The sequence below is a fragment of the Apodemus sylvaticus genome, chromosome 10 (genome assembly GCF_947179515.1).
Source record: "Apodemus sylvaticus chromosome 10, mApoSyl1.1, whole genome shotgun sequence".
NCBI classification, from domain to species: domain Eukaryota; kingdom Metazoa; phylum Chordata; class Mammalia; order Rodentia; family Muridae; genus Apodemus; species Apodemus sylvaticus.
The window spans coordinates 102,168,290-102,188,221 of NC_067481.1; the positions used below are offsets into that span (position 1 = coordinate 102,168,290).

Below are 19,932 nucleotides of genomic sequence, written 5' to 3' on the forward strand. Positions count from 1 at the left end.
CCTATCCCTTGGGATGGTACCACTCACATTCAGTGTGGTTCTTCCCTTCTTGACCAAACAAATCTAGAATATTCCTCAAAGATGTACCAGATGTTTGTCTCCTAGGAGATTCTCCACATGACAGTCATTATTGCCCATCACAACCCTGTCTTTTCCTCTCGTATAGTGTGAGAGTTATTTCCTGATATGGGAGATTACATTAAGTACTTTGCCCCTGTAACATCTGTCTATTTTGTGAGCTCTATTGAATTATTCAGGACTCATCAGTAACTTGCTATTATTGAGTGAATTCTGTGTGCTAGCATGTAATAAACTTTATATGTACATATGTATGTATATATGAGTACACACACACACACACACACACACACAAACTTACCATAAAAAAGAGCTCAGTCAGTAAAGTTCTTGTTACAGGATCATCAGGACCTGCTTTCCAAGCCCCATAACCCACAGAGATAACTATCCCCATTTACCAATGCTTGTGGTACCCAACCTGGGGTTGGTGTGGGTGAAAAAAAAACTTAGTTAAATGAAATTAGTAAAAGCTGTTGGAATTGTCAACTGCAAGGCAGATCTTTTAAATAAAGAAGCAATATTTGGCACACACAGGGAACCAAGTTAGGTGTGAGCACTATTTCTTTCTGTAATCCCTTTGAGCCTACATGTATGCACACACCTGCAATAAGCTTTCAGATAATATTTAGAGGAAATTGCTAAATTGGTCATTCCTCTAATGGATCCTTCAGCAGGTTCCCTCTAATTGTCCTCCCCTCATCAGCATCTTCTGACGACTCAGCAAAGTTGTCATGGAGAAAACTGATTTGCAGTTAATTGGTGCTGTTTCCAGTGGAGTGTGATGTGCCCTTTGCTGGAAGTAGCAGGTGCAGCAGGATCATGTAAGCAAAAGTACTTAGTAAAAATAATAATCGTCCTGTTTACTGCAAGCTTACTGTGTATGAGGCACTGTTCCAGGCTTGTGGCATGCAATAACAATAAAATGTACTCATAAAAATAAAATGGCCTTATCCATTTACTGGTAAAATTAGGGAAATATAGACAGCTGAATTTGCCTAATGGAAGGAGGTAACAGCAGTGAAACCTTAGGAAAGAAGTATCTTTAAGTTCAGATTGTGAGACCTATTTCAGATACAGGGGCTATTCTGTCCCTAACCTACCCTCAACCCTGGGCATTAGATTTCTGGATCTGAAAGGGGAACCTGAAGATCAACATTCTAGCAAGTTCTCCCAGGTGGATCCATAGCAGAGTTAGGCACACTCTTTGGAGGCCTTTTCTGTCCATGGGTGAGGAAAGCTCTGGAGTCTTTTCCGGAGGTAGGTCTTCCACTCTCCTGACTTTGGGCCCTGAGCTGTGGTGGCTCCATCTTTATTGCTAAGTCTAAAGTATGCAGTGGAATTCATCAACATGTAGCTTCTTATTATTGTACAAGCCATTCCATTAATAATTATAAAAAATGTTTGCAGTTTAAATATATTGAGATAACTAAAAACAAATCTGTATTTCCAACTGTGACTATAATAGAATTTTAAACAATATACAGGGCTCATATTTGTGGCTGTTACTCTGTTTCTTTGAGAAATACTAGATTATACTAGAGAAACACAATTCATTAGTACTGCACCCCAACATTATTTTTATGCTTTAATATGTTTCCAAGTAAATCATTGTGTGTGTAACTGTGTGTGTGGTTGTTGTCATTGTAGTTGTTGTTGTTGTTGCTGCTGCTGCTGCTGTTGTTGTTGTTTTTGTTGTTGTTGTTGTTAAAGCAGAAGAAAATACCCTGGGGTTCAGGTCTCAGAACCTACGTCTTTCTCACTATGCTTGTTACCTCTGGAAACCTCTGATTTGCTTGCATAAACATACAAGAGACCAATATCCCAAACCCCAGTAGTCAACCCAACCCAGAGCAGGTCTCACATAAGTACCCCATCCTACATACAACAGACAGAGGGCATCATTTACAGCCTGTTTGGTATCTCACAAGTTAGTAACCCATCAGCCCTCATGACACATGTAAGTCCTGTACTGTCAGGGTCCCTGCCTTTACTTAGGAGGTACAGAGAGACCCAAGGAGCCTTAGCTACTGCCCCCCCCCCCCACTTCTCTGCAGGATTACTAGATCACAGAGCTGATGAAGGACACAAATGGTTCTATGACTGTTTGTGTGCTTTTTGCTGCCACTGGGACGCCACAGTGATTTCAAAGCATAATAGGAAATTCCTACCAGCTTTTACAATGGTCTTAAGACAAAGAGAAAGAGAGTTTCTAAGAGGTTGCCTTGAGTGTGCCTATGCCTCTTCTATCCAGCGAGGCATTCATTCCAGACTAACCTACTGGAAGGCCCAAAGTGGGACTTACTGTGTCTTCCTAAATGGCTGGCTGCTGTTCTGCTTGGTAAATATAGAATCAAGTTGGACTTTTAGTTTGTTTTTGTTTGTTTGTTTGATTGATCGATTGACTGACTGCTTTTCCACACCTGCCCCACTGAAATTCAGAATAATTTCAACTCAATTTGAACTCAAAGTATTGAAACTACATTGATAGGACAGAAAAAAATTCTGATTTGACAGAGATATGGAAACCAACTTTCTTACATGTTGTAGGTATTAGATTTGTGTAAATATTTGTGTTCATCACAAAGTTGTGTGCAAAAAATTTAAAAATGAAAGAAAGAAGGAGGAAATAAAAGAAAGAAAGAAAGAAAGAAAGAAAGAAAGAAAGAAAGAAAGAAAGAAAGAAAGAAAGAGAGAAAGAAAGAAAGAGAGAGAGAGGGAGGGAGGGAGGGAGGGAGGAAGAAGAGAGAGAAAGAGAGAGAGAGACAGAGACAGAAAGAGAGAGAGAGAGAGAGAGAGAGAGAGAGAGAGAGAGAGAGAGAGAAGAAAGGAATTCTATGAGACTTCCACACTGATGCTTCAGAGCTCAGAGGATGCATTCTGTCCCACTTCTGGGGCAACTGTGAAGATCTTAAGGTTGGATATGTGCTTTGATTCCTGAAGCTTATTTCTGAATGCAAACTGAGGAAGTGAGCCAGGACTCAAATATGAAAGACCAGAGCCTTGTGGAGAGGAATGCAGTTGCCTTCTATCTCCACTTGTACATTAGAGCTTTTGAGGCATTAGGAGCAGACTTCTAGATGTTTTGCATTTTGAGTATTGAGTCTGGATTGGTTCTCCTAATCTAGAACTTTTGTTGGGAAAGAAGGTTGTACTGGATTGAGAAATAGTATTTGCAAATGTGAAACTATTATAGAGGAAATTTTAAGACCTGATACTCAGACTCCAGTTGCTCACTCCACAAAAGACTGAATAGAAACATTCACAAGATTAACAGTTGCCCTCTGAATTCATTTAAATACATATGAGAAATATGTATTTAAATAGATATGAGAAATATTTTTCAATGGGTCTTTATTCTATTGCAGAAAATCAAAATGTGGGGTCTGTGGTTCAGGAAGTCCAACTTTCCTATAAGGACAGTACAGACCTGCTTGTGTCTAGATATGAGCCATTGTTCCTGGAATGTCTGTACCAAATATTGGCTTCTATGACCCTAGATGGTTTGTCTTCATTGTCAACCAGGTTGAGAAACACCTGAATTAAAAGGCATGCCTCTACTTCAAGGTACTTTCTCAGAGGATTGGCTAAGGGGTGGAGGACCACCCTGAATGTACAAAGCAGCCTCCCCATTGACTAGGGACTCATATAGAATTAGAAGGAAAAAGTCAACTATCATAAGGACACTCCTCCCTGCTTCCTGGGTACCATGAGGAAAATAGTCAATGCACTCAACTCAAGGTAGGAAGTAACTAGTACTTCCTTTCCTTTAAGCTGTGGGTGCCCAGCATTGTGCCAAAGATGCATGAATACATATCTCAAAACCTTCTCCAAATGGAGTATGTTGTTCTATCCTTAAGACTGAGAAAATGGTGGAACCTAGTAATTGCCTGGGGAAATTTTTTCTTGTCTTGAACCTCTTGGGTTGTCTGATCAGATATTTACTTGCAAGAAAGAAGGAGAATTTTTTACTCATTTCAGAAATAAGGTTCAGTCCAGGAATGAGAAAGGTCTTCAGCAGAAACCTAGCATAGTTTGAGCAATATTTCTTGAGCCTTTGAAGGCAGAAGTTTTCCCCATTCTGAGCTCAGAGAAAGCCCATGGGATTTACAAGAGTCTGTATCCACAAATACAAAGATTTTTTTATAAAATACCCCCCTCCATGTTAAAGTCTATAAGTTTGACTCTATCAGGCGGTAGGGTTTTTGTTTGTCTCTTTTGTTTCTTTGTTTGTTTGCTAACTTGCTTGCCTGCCTGCTTTTATAAGTGAGAAACAGTAACTGGTTGGGTTGAAAAATGTAATGCTCATAATGCTTATGTTGGGAAATGAACAAATGGTGGCTGAATTATAATGGCATAACACTAACTCTAGGGAATAGAAGAGCCCAAAGCCTTTGAGTGTTCTTCCTTCTCTAAGGGAATAGGCCTGTTTTCCCACTTCCAGTCCCTGGAAGAGCAGAGGGTGTGGCCCAAACAAGAACTTACTTGGTCAGGGTCAGGGTCATGGTCAGAGTAAGGTGTGCTCTTAATGTACTCCTTTCTGGATGGGGAAAAGTTGCAGCTCAATAGTACATTCTACCAGCAGTGAAGAGACCCAACACGCTTCCTTTTGAATCTTTTTAATCCTCAATTTTCAAAGTCCTCATAGTTTGCCAGATGAGAGTTATAAAACAGGAATAAAATGTCTGTGTACAACTTAAGTCTCTGCCTCCTCCCTCCTCACTAGCTCAGAGAGTCTTACTAAGAATGGACACTAGTATGGACCAATAAGACCTCTGTTGGCTCTCCCTAAGAATGTGAAAGAGAAGATCCACTGCCTAATCCCCAGAACTCCCCACAGAGCAGGGCATCAGAACCACTGAGCCCTCATACCTTTTCAATTAGTATGTGCTTAGCCTAGATTCATTTTCCTAAATACCTACAGACTAATAGTCCAGGTGTAAAGAAAAGGCACATGATAGTCCCTAATGGCATGGTACAGACAGGAGCACTTGCTGTCCCAGTAAAGCATGGCAATGTGAAAGCACCCTCCACAACCATTCCTGCAGGAGAAACACAAGTCAGTCACCTCTCTGACACAATGGACTGGCTAAGAAGGCCACACCACCTTATAAACTCCATCTGAGTGGGAACAGAATTTACCCACCTTTCTGCCCCATAGAAATTCTTCCAGCTGTCTCTGAGACTAGAGGCATGGGAAGATAATGTTAAAGATATTGTACAAGACTCTTAATTGAAAAGGAGTGAAATTAATTATACCACACTTACTATACCCTTAGCAGAAAACTGTGACACTGTTGGAACTCTGCTTGGGTTACTCAAGCAGGCACATCAGATTTCATTAGCACCCAGCTTGTCCTAACTAGATTTTTGAAAACAGTAATAATAAGTTCTATTTCTATGTCTCAGTAGGATTCACAAAATATTTTTCAAATATATGGATTCAGAGCTGGAAAGATGGCTCAATGGACAAAGCACTTGCCATGCAAGTATGAGGATGCCAGATAGAAACCCCAGTGCTCGCATAGAAGCCAGGGGGTGTGCCAGCTGGACTCAAGCAAACTGGCTAGCTAGACTAGTCTATTTTGCAAGCTCCCAGGGTCAGCAAGAGACCCTGCCTCAATAAAGTCAGTTGAGTATCAAAGGAGACACAGAGCATTAACCCCTAGTATCACATGTACACCCACTACCAACACCTGCTATTTACATGCATTAGTACATGTGTACAAACACACATGCATACACACACAAGCACATACACACTTCATATACATATGCATACACATAAAAATATAGATTTCTGTTTCATTCAACAGAAAAACCATTTACTTTATGGCAATGTGATATTGAGTTCAAGTGCACTATTTGAAGCTCCAGCTGAAATCTATAACTTCGGTAGATCCTTATGCCACAGCATTTGTAATTTGATTGCTAGAAGTACCTGTGAGCATATTAGAATAGAACCTTTCTGTTGTCTCTGACATCAAAGGCATGTGCAGTGGGGGGAGGGCAGCTTGTTAGACTCCATGTGAGAAGCCTCACACCCCACTGTTCTTTGTGGATGGTTTTCAAGTGCATCGGGTTTGTTCTCATGCATTTCACATGTGAACATGGCAGAGCTCAGATAGAAGCACGCCATCTTGGAGTGGAAGTTATGTGGATCTTAGAAACAGGAGTCTTGTCTGACATAGAGAAGCAAGGACAGTGTGAAGACACAAGTTGGATATGGAAGTTCTTGGCATTCTCCCCAGGGGACATGATGTTGCCTCCCTGTTTTAACTTGAGGCTTTCTGGCTGGGGACCATGCTACATCAGCCAAGAAAAGAGACCCCCATTATCCATATTTTACTTTCTTACAATGATTTAGACCTTGTGGCTATTTGTCTAGTGTTTGTAATCTAGCAGGGGTGGGGTACAAAGCTCCACATTCAATTTCAAGAGTTCCCAGATTTTTTTTCCAGTATCTGTCAGTGGCAAAGGGGAATGTTTAGCAAGTATATCCTAAAGGATCTTTCTACTGGTAGAATACGCAGCATGGTCCTGGGGATATAGCTGAATGGGAGGAAGTGCTTACTCTGTAACAATGAGGACCTGAGTTTGAATCCCAAGTGTAAAATATTAAGCATGGTCACATGTGTCTGTAACCCCAACACAGGAGGATTAGGGACTCGATACAGACTGATTCCTAGAGTTCATTGGTCAGCCAGGCAAGCTAGGATGATTCAGTGAGAGACCTTGGACTTAAGACAGCAGTGTGAAGGGTGAGAAAAATCAACACATCACACACACACACACAATGTATATATGTATGTATATGAATGTGTATATGTATACTATATATGTGAATATAATTATTAAAATTATACACAAATATACATATATACATATAATTTTTAAAATTATGAAAAATTATACTATGGGTTCCAGCATCATTTGAATCCTGGTTCTTTCCTCTTCTCTTCTCCTTCATCCAAGTGATTTATGTCTATAGAGCAGACACAGCCTTTCTTACCATGAGGGGAAAAGCTAAACAACTGTATAGAAAAGTAAAAGAAATTATCAGCTATATGCCCTGTGACACAAAGGGTAGACAAGACTGGATGAATAGAGGGTATGATTCTAGAATCTATGAAAAAACAGTAGAAGGTTTTAAGCAGAATAATGATGAGATACAATCTATATAGATTTACATTTAATTCAGTGGAGAAATGGACGGATGAATTGATATTGGATTACATGGATCTTAGAACTATAAATGTCTCTCAATTTGAATGGATTTAAGTTGGGTGAAGGTTTCTGAGTTTGATCTGGTGTAGCACTGGTTGCTGTCTTCTGTAGCAATGTGGACTGCAGTGAGCATGCTTCGTATTTCTCAAGATTGCTGCTTTGTTGGAACTGAGGCCAGGAAAGTCTTGTAGTCTGATTATGTCTTGTCCAGTTTTACTAGGAATGGCAGTGTGAAAGCTAATCTCATCCCAGATTGGACCCTAAGCCATATTGCCCTTACTCTGTGGATGTCCCTGGGAACTGCTGCTCTTTGTTCCCTCTGAGGACACTGGGGTGTCTACGTGCCTGGCATGTCTGTTGAAGGAGTACTGCTCAAGTCCCCATTTTTCCCTAATAACCTTGTGTCTAAACTGTCCTGTCACACAAGGGCGTGTTTAGAAATTAGCATTTGAAAAGAAGCTTCCTTGCTCTCGGTTAGAGCTGACATGGTCCCTTTTCCTCAGTGGAAATGAAATTTATTAATCATCATAAAACCATGGTATTCTGAAGGTAGAGGTGACCCTGAAGAGAACCAGAGCCTTCTCATTCGGGTGGAAGAGTTTGAGGCTGCTGTATTTTCTCTAGCCTTGGAAGAGAGTGTTGCAAACTATGACCTTGAGGTTTCTGCAAAGGTTGAAGCTATGCCCAGCATTGAATCTCCAGAATGATGAGAGCAGACTAGAGGATGGGGTCAGGCTTCTATTCAGCTCATCCATACCTCAGGAGAAGCGGACTCTTAGCTGGAGGTACATAGGTGCATATATGCCTGTCTGTGGAGTCCCAAAGATAAACTCCGGTGCCATCCCTCAGGACATTACACACCTTTGTCGTTATTGTTGTTGTTTTATTGAGGGGTATTTGTATTTTTTATGATTTCTCACTGGCTCTAGAACTTGTTAAGTAATTTAAGCTGGCTGACCACTGGGCCTCCAGGACCCACTGCTCTCTGCTCTCCCAGTGCCAGCATACTTAGCATTTTTGAAAATATCTTTTGGGGAACTCTAACTCAGGTCCTCATGTTGTCAAAACAAGCACTTAACCAATTCAGCTCTCTCCCCAACCCAAAGTGGACATTGTCACAGTCAAAGTATTTTCAAAATGAAAAACAAATTGTCGTAAAAGTCCAACTTTACACCCACTTTTCAGAACTCTGGGCTACCATTGAACATATCTGTGCCCTAGGGTTCTTTTTCAAGTCTTCTGTTAATTTAACCAGATTTGCCAGGTGAAATATTAAGAAGCAATATAAATCAGTAAGGTCAAACCACATGCCACTGTCATGCTCCCCGCCCTCATGTCTTGACCTTGCATCTACTACTCCTTATAGCAGGTGAGCTCTCTAATGAAATTTTTCTTTTTAGCAAACAAAGGTATTAAATGAAAGAGAGGGGGGCATGAGCTGACCACTTGTTAGCTCTGAAGAGAAGTGTGCATCTAAAGAGAAGGTTTCATTGAAATAATGCCACTGAGTACCAGTGATCCCTGACTGGACTGGAGATTGGACTGTGTGATATCAGCTCGTAGGCCTTGGAATATGTAGGAAGGGTGTGACTGTTGGACAGTGCACATAGGATGTTCCTGGTGAAGTTAGAAATTTCTGTTGTTTTGTCTACCTGGGGTCTAACTGGGAGTCTGAAATGTAAAAGGTCCTTCACTCTGTTTATCTCCCCATGATCTACTGTGTAAACAACCAAGTCGACCAACTGGATAGGTTCTCATCCAGTAACCAGGAGAGCAAGGGCTTATGCTTTGGCCATGTTGTCTTTAGACCTGAGTCCTGCCCCAGTGTCTTCTGTCAACTCCTAGTTTTAATAGACTCAGAGAGGAATGCCTAGAAGGAAAATATGGAAAAGATAAAGAATGTTCAACATGCATATCAAGGGATCAACAGTGAGTCTCTACTGGTTGGTAGTGTAAATAAACTCATTCTTATTAGAGAGAGAGAGAGAGAGAGAGAGAGAGAGAGAGAGAGAGAGAGAGAGAGAGAGATCAGTAAGTGGGTCCAGGGCATCCTTCATCCTCCAGTTGCTAAAGGGTTGTTTGCTAGTGCAGCTTGGCCATGCCCACCCCAGCTCCAGCACTTGGCTCTCTACTAAAGGAAGCTATTTCAACTGGGTGCTTAATCTTCCACCTCATAGGAAAGTCCTTAACTGGCATTGGTGATACTTGGGCATTAGTTAACTTACTGACTTGCCTCCTTGGAGAGACAAACCAGCAAAATCAGATGAAAGCCAGCCTCCAGCACAGTGCTCCCTGCTTCCATCTTTTCTCTTGCTATCCCTGCCTCTTTTTTCTCTAGAGCACATGCTCTCCACAAACCACTTGTGCTAGAGTATCCAGGACACACATGCCTTCCAAGGACCTGATCCTAAGATGGCATCTGAACATTGATCACTATCAAAATCTCATTGTTCAAATTATCTCCAGAAAGGTGTTTGTGGTTGGCTGTCAAACAAGCAAGGACATGCAATATTACAGATCAAGCATGCACATTGCCCTGGGAAGATATTCCTGCACCAATGTTAAGAACTATCCCAAGATTGGATGAGTTTCTGGGATACTAAGATCGAAACCAAATCAAACTATGATTTCTGAATATGACCCAGGGGCCCCACAAACCCTTCACACTGTCTCATCTTAGTATTTCTGCTCCTGTCAACCTGAAGTATTGGACAAGAGCTGCCCAGACAAATCTCTGGACCCTTTCTGATGTGACTGATATCCTTTGCTTGATGACAATCAAATCAGATGAAAAGACATCTAGCTCACTGTTCTTGACCATTAAATTCTGTTTAGGACACTGGGATTCTCAAGACCAGTCTCTCTACTGTTTGCTTCCTGCCTGCCTCAGAATATAAAGTAGCAACATCACAGTAGACGAGAATGTGTATGTATGAATGTATGTGCGTGCACATGAGTGTGAGGGTGTATATGTGAGTGTGAATAAGTATGTGTGTGTGTGTGTATGTGTGTGTGTTTGTGTGTGCATATGAATGTGTGTATGTGTGTTCACAGTTATATGCCACATCTATGGAGTAGTCTCCTGAGACTTTTTACCACCAAGGTTTTCATAGTTTGTGTAACTGTACTTTGAGATGTTTCAAAGACAAAATTGTGTAATGATGCCCTTCTCAGATCAGGTGCCCATCATTAACTTGAACATGACTTTATATGGAATATATTCATATGACCAGCTGTGTTAAATGGAGCACCACACTCAGTCTGAGCTTCTTCATCTCCTGCAGCGGAAAGGGTTTGTTTCATATTTTAGGAAGAGGACGACCTCTCCATGCTGTCTTGGTTCTCTGTCTCTCATTGCTGGAGTTATCGAAGTGTAATCATGGTACATCAGTATACATCAAAGTACATCACGGACCAATCTCACCTCTTCTTGTCTTTGCAGTTACGGACGAGTTTATGCTGCCGACCCCTACCACCACACACTTGCTCCAGCCCCCACCTACGGCGTTGGTGCCATGGTGAGTAGGAGCCCCTCCTTGTCCTCTGCTCCTCCTGCTGTCTTCCCTGCCCCCCACCCCAGCTGGGGCCTCAGGACGGGCTGATGGTTGAAGTCCTCTCACTTTCCCTTAATTGAATTTGTCTCTTGTGCTAACAGCAGCTAAAATGCCACATTAATCCTCCCAGTAAACTTGATAAATGTCTTAATTTCTTGGCAATGTAGTGCATGTAAGTTATTATATTTCTAATTTTGCAAGTCTCACCTAGCGAGCACTTACCTTAATGGAATAATTAGTCATTTTGATAATTAAATCCATCACTAACGGAATGCAGTGTCAATGCAGAACTTTTTTTTCTTTTTTTTTTCCCTTCCCTCCCGTGCTGCTCTGCTCATTCACATAGCCCCAAGGTTCCAGCCCCAGCACAGACTTCAGAGGAGCTAAGCTGCAGACTTCCAGGCCTCTGCTGTCAGGCAGCTGAGCATCTGCCTGCCTCTCCTCCCCTTTTACAATTCATGTTTAAAGTCATAGTCGCCCAGGAGAGAAAGTAGACAGAGGGGCACACTTTGTGTGTGTGTCTAGTACATAAGAAATTAAGGAATCAGCTGGCTTTGGGGGTTGTTTTGGGTTTTTTGTTTTGGTTTTTGTGGTTTTGATTTTTCTTCTTCTTGGAGGGTGGGAAGTCTGGGATTTTTGTTTTGTTTTGTTTTGGGAAGGGAAAGGGGAGGGAAAAAGTGGGGGGCAAGGGTAGGGTGAATTTGCCTGTACTTGTTCAAACTTCTATGCACTAACACTCTTGAGTCCAGTAAGACATGTCCATTGCGTGGGAGCACATGCGATCAGTACAGCACCTGGGCATGCAGTCTTCTGCCTGAATTGAGAATCTTAGTCCTCTCCTTAAAGCAGTCCCATGGGCATTCATTGGAATCGCCAATAATCTAATCGCAGCAAAGAGAAATGCTTAAAGGTCCTAGGAATCCATGGCTAGGCACTTCCCTGACCCCTGGGTCATAGAAACCCAAGCAGGCATAGAAGAGCCTGCCCCACCTGTTCCATACAAGCTTAGCCACACCAAGCAGTGCCCCTGCCCCACCCCCACTGCAGCATCAGAATCCATAGGGTTGCCTAGCCAACCCTAGAAGCAGGCTAATATTCTTATTTCAATGTGGCATCCAACAACCCCGCTTCAACACCTAGGCCGCTTGAAAGGGGTGGAAAAGAATCCTGAATCCCTACATTCAATACTTTATCTAGAACTACCTTTGAATATACATAGAGCATTTCCCAGTGGAGCATCATTGTCAATTAATCTATTAATCAAAGAAACAAGCCAGTAAAATGAGTCGGTTCCTATCCATCCACTTTCCCATTTGTAAACTGGAGGCCTCATAGCTGGTAGGTAGGACCAGCTGATCCAACTCAGTTTCCTGGGATTATTATTTTTTTTTTTATAAAGAGTTGCAGGAGGAGGTCAGGAGTGACCACCATTAATTTTCTGACAAGGTCCTGGGATGGGGAAGGGGGTCTCCTCTAATTTGCTTGGTTTTGAGTGTCTATTTTTTTTTACATTAGTCTTTTTGATGATCCACATGTTACAAAAGGCAACATGTAAAAAACCACACCCCTCAAATTGCTTTGTTTCAGAATGCTTTTGCGCCCTTGACCGATGCCAAGACTAGGAGCCATGCTGATGATGTGGGTCTCGTTCTTTCTTCATTGCAGGCTAGTATATACCGAGGGGGATACAACCGCTTTGCTCCATATTAAATGATAAAACCATTAAACAAACAAACAAACAAACAAAAACAAACAAACAAAAAAAAACCAACCTTCCAATGTGGGGAGAGAGGATGCTGTCCGAGGCCTGAGTGTTGCGTCACATGCAGTAGGACATCACGTTAGCAACTCAAACAACTAAAAATCAAAAAAAAAAAAAAGAGGAAAAATTACATTTTTTATCTTATACCTCAGATATTTTGTTCTGTGTATTTTAATATTGTGGGTCTTTGGTTTCTGAAGGTTTTTGTAGTTCAGTTGCTGGCTGTAGGAGTTTTTGTGGTTGATCTAGAGAGAGGCTAGATATGAATAAAAACTGATTTAGGGCCATATCCAGAGTGTTATATTATGTAAATGAATTATATATGCCGAACATGAAACTACTGGGGTTAAGCTGTTTGGGAAGACTGTAAGAGGCAAGTCATTCTTTCTGCATCTATATTATTTTATTCTGTGAAAGGGGAGGCCGGGAGGGGCTTAGGGGTTTGGGACTGGGGTTTGGCTGAAAGGAAAAAAAGAAAATATATATATATATATAAATACATATATATAGTAACTGATGAATCTAAATGACCCACTGCACCAACTATCATAACTCTATGGTTCTAAGTTACTCCTGGCAACGTTAAGCCAAAGGCTGTGTTAAGAATCTGCTTCTTATAGCACGGCGATTGCAGTTGAAGGAAGGAGGCTGTGTCGGCCAGTCCACCCTCTTATCATTCCACCTGCAGTAGTACTCAGCTTCTTACCTACCCACTAGTTATTTAAGCAAAGGCTACTAGTTAGGCCATCAATAAGCATTCTTTTTATATTTCTTCCAGTATGAGAAATTATTGATATCACTGCTGACTTTTATATTACGGGAGGGAAAATTAACATTAATAAAAAGGTGATTAAAAAAAAAGCACTGTTTCTATTTTTTTCTTTTTTTCCAAAAAAGAAAGTAATAAAAACTTAAATTCTTTGTACCAGTTAAAAATATGTATAAAATTTACATCTGTGCAGTGGAGTTATGTTCTAGAAACAGTCTCTGAGGCTTTAGTTTTAGCTTAGTAGATTAACTGTTAGAGACAGACGTATAATTTTTATGGAATTACATGATAATCATATCTGGATTTATAGTCACATTTTACAAGTATCGCAATCATTGAATAGAGATAATCACGGTATTTTCATCAGCTTGATACTTTTTGAAAACATGACTGCGCTGTGAGCAACTTGCAATTTTTCAGTCTGTGAGAGCCTGCCCTTCCCTCTCCCCAGTGCCCCAGGGTTATCATAAACTGGTATCTTTACTTCTATTGCCAAGGCCCAACAATTGTCAGAAGGAAGCAAAAACAAGACAAAAAAAAAAAAACCTAGAGCCATGCCCTCCCTCCCCAAAGAAGAGTGTCAGCCCATCCTTTATCGGAGCAGGGCCAGAGCAACACAGCCGAAAAATTGCAGCTTGTGATTTTCTTCTGTTTGAATCCCCCCATGTTGTCCTGTTTACAAGTTAACCTAAGTTGGGGTATCTGTCATGGGTCTTCCTGTTTTTGTATTTAAATTCTAAAATATCAGCAAGCTGTTCCCTGAGTAGTGTTACTGCCTGTGTGTGCAGTGCCGGCCCCACGGCATGCACTTTAGTAAGTTATCAAATCACGCTGTGAACCTGCCAATCTGCTGTAACAACTCTGCTTTAAAATCAAAACCAAACAAAACTTTAAAAAGAAAAAAAAAAGTGTTTGTGATCCAGCTTTTCCTCGTCATCCTCCGTGCATGCCCGTAAGACCGGTTGGATATTAAACCATCAATAAAGTCTCATGAGATTTGAAAACAAAGTTTTTGTAGCTTCGATATCTAAGACAGATGATCATGGTTTGGGAGAGAATGAAAAGCAAAGGGCGAGGAGGGGAAGGGAGAGAAACTGCTGAACTGGTGAGAAGAGAAAAATCTAGGACCTGGTCATCTTTCACCAGACCTCTGTGAGTAGGGAGAGATGGGGCCAGAAGGGGACGATTTGACAACATCACGTTCCCGCTTCCCTGGCCTGCTACAGTGTGCACCTGGTTGATGTTGTCCAAGGCAACAATTTATCATGATGCTGTAGCATTCAACCCTAGATGGGGTCAAGATAGTAATAGAAAAGGGGCTGCAGAAATATCAACAGACTCCTCCCAGTCGCCCCAGCTTTCCAAGCCCAGAACCTGCATTGTGTATGAAATCACAAACATGGAATTCTTACTGTGCTGGCTAAAGTAAAACTCATTTGCGGTTTTGATTTCCATCAATGAACTGTACTTTCCCCCACGACCGTATGTAGTTTTAATAAAAATCATTTAGAGCAAGTGGGTGCCAACCGATGTCGCAGAACCTTTTGTCTAGGCACTCCGCTGAGCTGCCGATAAGTCGTTTTAAACTGTCATGTCAGAGGTGTAAACAAACATTTTGGATTTTTTAAAACAACAGTATTTATTTGGAATGTTTTCATTTATCTAAATAACTATTGCTATTATGAATTATGGAAAAAAGATTAATGTGGCATATAGTGACTTCTTAACACACATCACTCAATCTGCAAACCCAGAAAATGTGTATATCTGTCTTTAGAAATTAGTGTTTATATCACTTACAGTGGTTTGTGAATAAAGAAAACTGGTTTGTAATATCAAAAATAAAAGCTTAGTCTGAAAAGGTACCTGTAAGTTGGTGTTCTGAGTTTTTCTGTCTCTGTCGATTTCTTTACAGGGTCTATTTACACACACACACACACACACACACACACACACACACACACAACTTTGTGCCAATGAGAGGCCCAGGGTAGTTACCACCAAAATAAAAAGTGGTCGAGGTAGACCAGATGCTCTTGCAGCCACTTTTTCCTTGGGATCATATTTTATATTTTTCTTTCTTTCTTTCTTTCTTTCTTTCTTTCTTTCTTTCTTTCTTTCTTTCTTTCTTTCTTTCTTTCTTTCTTTCTTTCTTTCTTTCTTTCTTTCTTTCCTGCTTGCTTGCTTGCTGGCTTTCTGTCTGTCGGTCTTCCTTCCTTCCTTCCTTCTTTTCTTTCCATACTCAATTGACCCATACATGGATATCGATGAAACAGTTCACTTTAGCTGTTCTTCTGCACGATACAGTCTGTGGTTTAACCTCAATGTTGCCACACCATAAATTTCAAATACAAGCAATGAGACAACTAGTTAAGGCCATTTGTGAGGAAACCTGAGAGCTCACACTACAAGATGCTTAGGATGTGCTTTGTCTTTTGTATTTCTTATTTAAGCTAATCATTTAAGAATCCCCTCAGTACCTAGACAGGTAAGGATGTCTATGGCCAAGAGTAAGGACCTTAGTTCTGATCCTGGAGTCCACACAATAGAAGGGAAACTGACTGTCATAAATTGTTCTCTGAACTATAAACTTGAACCATGGTATCACATCCACTTACACACATACAAACTGAAAAATTGAAGTCCACCAGATATTGAGCATAGTAGCTCATACCTGCAATCTCAGCCTCAGGATGATTGTCCTTATGTTTAAGGCTTAAATTATACTGAGGTGTGTGTGTGTGTGTGTGTGTGTGGTGTGAGAGAGAGAGTGTGTGTGTGAATGTGTGTGTGTGTGTGGTGTGTGTGTGTGTGTGAGAGAGAGAGAGAGACAGAGACAGAGAGTGAGTTTACAGTTACATGTCACATCTATGATCTATGGAGTGGTTCCTGAGATTTTACCACCAATGTTTTAATGCTTCGTATAAATGTACTTTGTAATGTTTCAAAAACAAAATTGTATAAATGATTCCTTTCTCATATCAGATGCCCATCACTAACTTGAACATGACTGTAAATAGAATACATTCATATGACCTGTGTCAAATAGACCACCACACTCAGTCTGAACTTCTTAATATTCTGCATCAGAGTGAGGATGTTTTGTGTTTTAGCATGACTGCAGCCCCTCCATGTACCATGCATTGCATTTGAGCCAAGATATTTTGGAATCACAGGCATTTAAGAGTCACTTGATGTGGGTACTGGAAGTGTAACTCAGATCCACTAGAAGAGCAGTATACATTCTTAACCTTAGTTCTAAAAAGAAATCCTTCATGCTTGGACTGTGCCATGTACTTACATATGAATATCTTAATGCTGCCTTGTGTCATTATCTTAATCTTAACAATCCTGTCAATCTGTAAACATACAAGGGTTAAAAAGAAAAGCTATACCATAGACCTATGCCACAGGCTTTTCACCTATCTGGTCCAGTTACTGAAAGCATGTACCTGCTAATTCTGTGGACTATGAACATAAGGCTCCACGGTAATGATTGAAAGAGTTCCTCTAGAGACCTGTTCCTGATCCCACCTGCCTATGATTCCAGCTCCAGAGGAAATCAAAGCTTCTGCCCTTTGTGGGCAACTGTTCTCTCTCCTTCTCTCTCTCCTCTCTCTCCCTTTACCACACACACACACACACACACACACACACACACACACACACACCGTACTATCATCTCTATAACATGTCTTAGGTAGAGTTTCTGTTACTGTGGAGAGACACCATGACTATAACAACTCTTATAAAGGAAACCATCACATTGATGCTGGCTTACAGTTTTGGAGGCTCAGTCCATTATCATCATGGTAGGAAACATAGCAGCATGATACCAGACAAGGTGCTGGAGAAGGAGCAAAGAGTTCTACATTTTGATTCACAGGTCACAGAAAGAGACTACATACAACACTAGGCTTAGTTTGACCATATGAGACCTCAAAGCCCACCTCCAACGAGGCCACACCTAACTCAACAAGGCCACACCTCCTAACAGTTCCCTGTGCACCAAACATTGAAACACATTCTTCTACGCGTGCCATTCCTGTTCAAACCACCACAACATGCTTGCTGCAACACTTCAAGAATGATAGGCTAATATCACAGACAGATAAAAAAGTAGAGGTGCAAAGGGGGTTAGTTAATGTAAGATCAAAGAGTCAGTGAGGGGGAATATTTCCATATGGCCAACCAGAACTTGATAAACAAGACTTTTTTTTTTACCCAGTATGTCCACTGAATACCTTTGGTTTCCCATCCTCTTTCTGCATCAAAGGTTGTGTTAATAGCATTGACTTCTGAAGATTCAATGTTATTCAGCTGGAACGACAGCTGAATTGGTAAAGTACTTACTACGCAAGCATGGGGACCTAGGTTCGTATCCCTATGACCCACATAAAAAGATGGGTGTGGTGATACCCATTTGTAATCCTAGCACTGAAGAGTGAGAGATAGGACAATTCCAAAGACTCACTGGCCAGTTAGTCTTGCTTAATTGGTGAGTTCGAGGTTCAATGAGAGACCCTGTCATGCAAATCCTCTGTCCACTTCCTGGGATAGAGGCTTTGTAAAACATCAGTACTTTGGATGAGCACTTCGTGACCCCATGCATAAACACAATCTGGCACACAAGCCATACCAATAGGAAGCTCATAGACTTTCTTTCTAAGTTACATCTGGTGACCTAATCATGAGGGTAAATTGTTATGCCACTTGGCTGGCAGTACTTCCACAACAAGAACCATCGCCATATAGAAGTTACCATCTTCCTGGAGCCATAGGGATTGAGACTGTGATTCACTTTCTTGCAGGCCCAGACTGAAGAACATGAAGACTGTACATGTGTGCGTGAACTGTGTGGGAATAGGAACACAAGCACACCACACATACCTACATAGGAAGTGTGTTTTCAATCTTCCTCTCCACAGCCATGGTTACTTTCATCAGTAATGAAGTAAAAACTGAATATGAACTAAATATCCCCACACCAGGAGAGAGGACATATTTTCAGAGGTTGGGTTAGCAGAGGGCTCTTTTACTTTTAATTCATGTAGAAGAATACACATAAACAGAAGTATTTGGGACACATATACAAAAATTCTCCAAAAATTTTCTAAAGGCTATGAAAATCTCAATGTATAAACTGCTTAAGATTCCACGTCATGGTTATTGGACTAGGTACCATCTCATTACACAAACCACAGTGGAGCTCTTCAATACACAAGTAAAATTGTGCCCTCTGGTTCTGATTTTTATGGTTCCAGGTTTGGAAGTTTGCATTTGATCAGCAACAGTTGCCACTCTATGCCCTTTAGAAGAGCTTCCTCTGAGACCCCAGTCTTTCCTCCTACGCTGTGTACTGGTTACCATCCTTGAACACTGGAGAGGCACCTTTCGCCTGGAGAGTCAGCACAATGGCTACAAGGGCAGATGTATCCAACCAGAGGAAAGTATTTATCATGTGTCTCTCTAGTGGAAAGTTGGTATTATGAGAACATTGATGAGTCATTAAAAGCCAAGAGGGCCTTTTCCAAAAGGAATAGTGCCAGGATAGCACTGCAAATAAAGCAAGCTAAAACCATTCAGATGCATTGGTTTCACTCTACACATGTACTTAATCTGTACACATATGAACATGCAATTTCTAGTATCCATGTAGAGAAAACAGTAAGACTGTAAATGTTTTCAACTTATTTACTTCGTGTATATCTATGTGTGAGGGAGAATGTATGTGCACATATGCACATATGCACACATGCAATCATCTTCACCTCACTGAGCCTCTGCTGCCTCCGCAGTAAAATAATAGAGGATCTAACTGTCCAGTAGGGTCCTTGAGCAATTGGATGCTTTGAAACCTGGCCTGCTATGCAGCAGTTTTCTTTATAATAAAAGCTTACTTATATACATACACATATACATGTTTTAGTAACACATCTCTATATGATATAGGTTTATACCTAAAGATTTATACACCTGAAATAAATATATTCAAGGTTCATATAGATTCAAGTTTGTATGTGTGTTATTTGTTGTATGAACCGAGAAACACGTAGACTGGAGGTCACTCTCAGATGTTCAAGATGTGCCCACTTTGGCTCTTTGAGACAGTCTCTCATTGGTCTTGAGCTGACCAAATAAGCTAAGCTGGTAAGCCACCAAACTTCAGGCAGGGATCTACCTGTCTCTATCTCTCCAGCTTTAAGGTTATAAACATACATTACTACAACATATAATCATAAGGTTCCAGAAGGCATGGGAAGTGCTTTACCACCAGGCTAGCTCCACTGCCCATGGTCTTATTTTAATTTATTTTAAGATGGTCTGACTTTGAACATAGTATTCACGGTCTAGGCCTCCCAAGTGCTGAAGTTTCAAGCATTCACTGCCATACCTCACTCTAACATTTTAAATGTACTTAGATATGTTTATTAAATAAATATGTTTAATTTTATGACTAATAAATTCTCCCTAAATAGATGCTCATTTAAAGTAGGTGATCCGCAAGAGGCATTTATTGCTATTATTCTTGTGATCCTTCTAAT

At 40.9% G+C, this 19,932-nt stretch overlaps 1 protein-coding gene across 7 annotated transcripts in view; it reads left to right on the forward strand.

The window, feature by feature from the left end:
- Rbfox1 (RNA binding fox-1 homolog 1) overlaps nt 1–12,645 on the forward strand; it is a 368,464-nt gene extending 355,819 nt beyond the window's left edge. For 3 of the 7 annotated variants that reach the window (XM_052195051.1, XM_052195052.1, XM_052195053.1), the window contains 2 exons: nt 10,745–10,820; nt 12,522–12,645. In XM_052195051.1, coding sequence (XP_052051011.1) covers nt 10,745–10,820; nt 12,522–12,566 — 121 coding nt within the window. In that variant the 3' untranslated portion in view covers nt 12,567–12,645. Of the gene's footprint in view, nt 1–10,744; nt 10,821–11,202; nt 11,351–12,443 lie in introns of those variants that run through there. The other 4 variants (XM_052195048.1, XM_052195047.1, XM_052195049.1 and 1 more) reach the window with 3 other exon arrangements.
- Nucleotides 12,646–19,932: the final 7,287 nt, after the last annotated feature.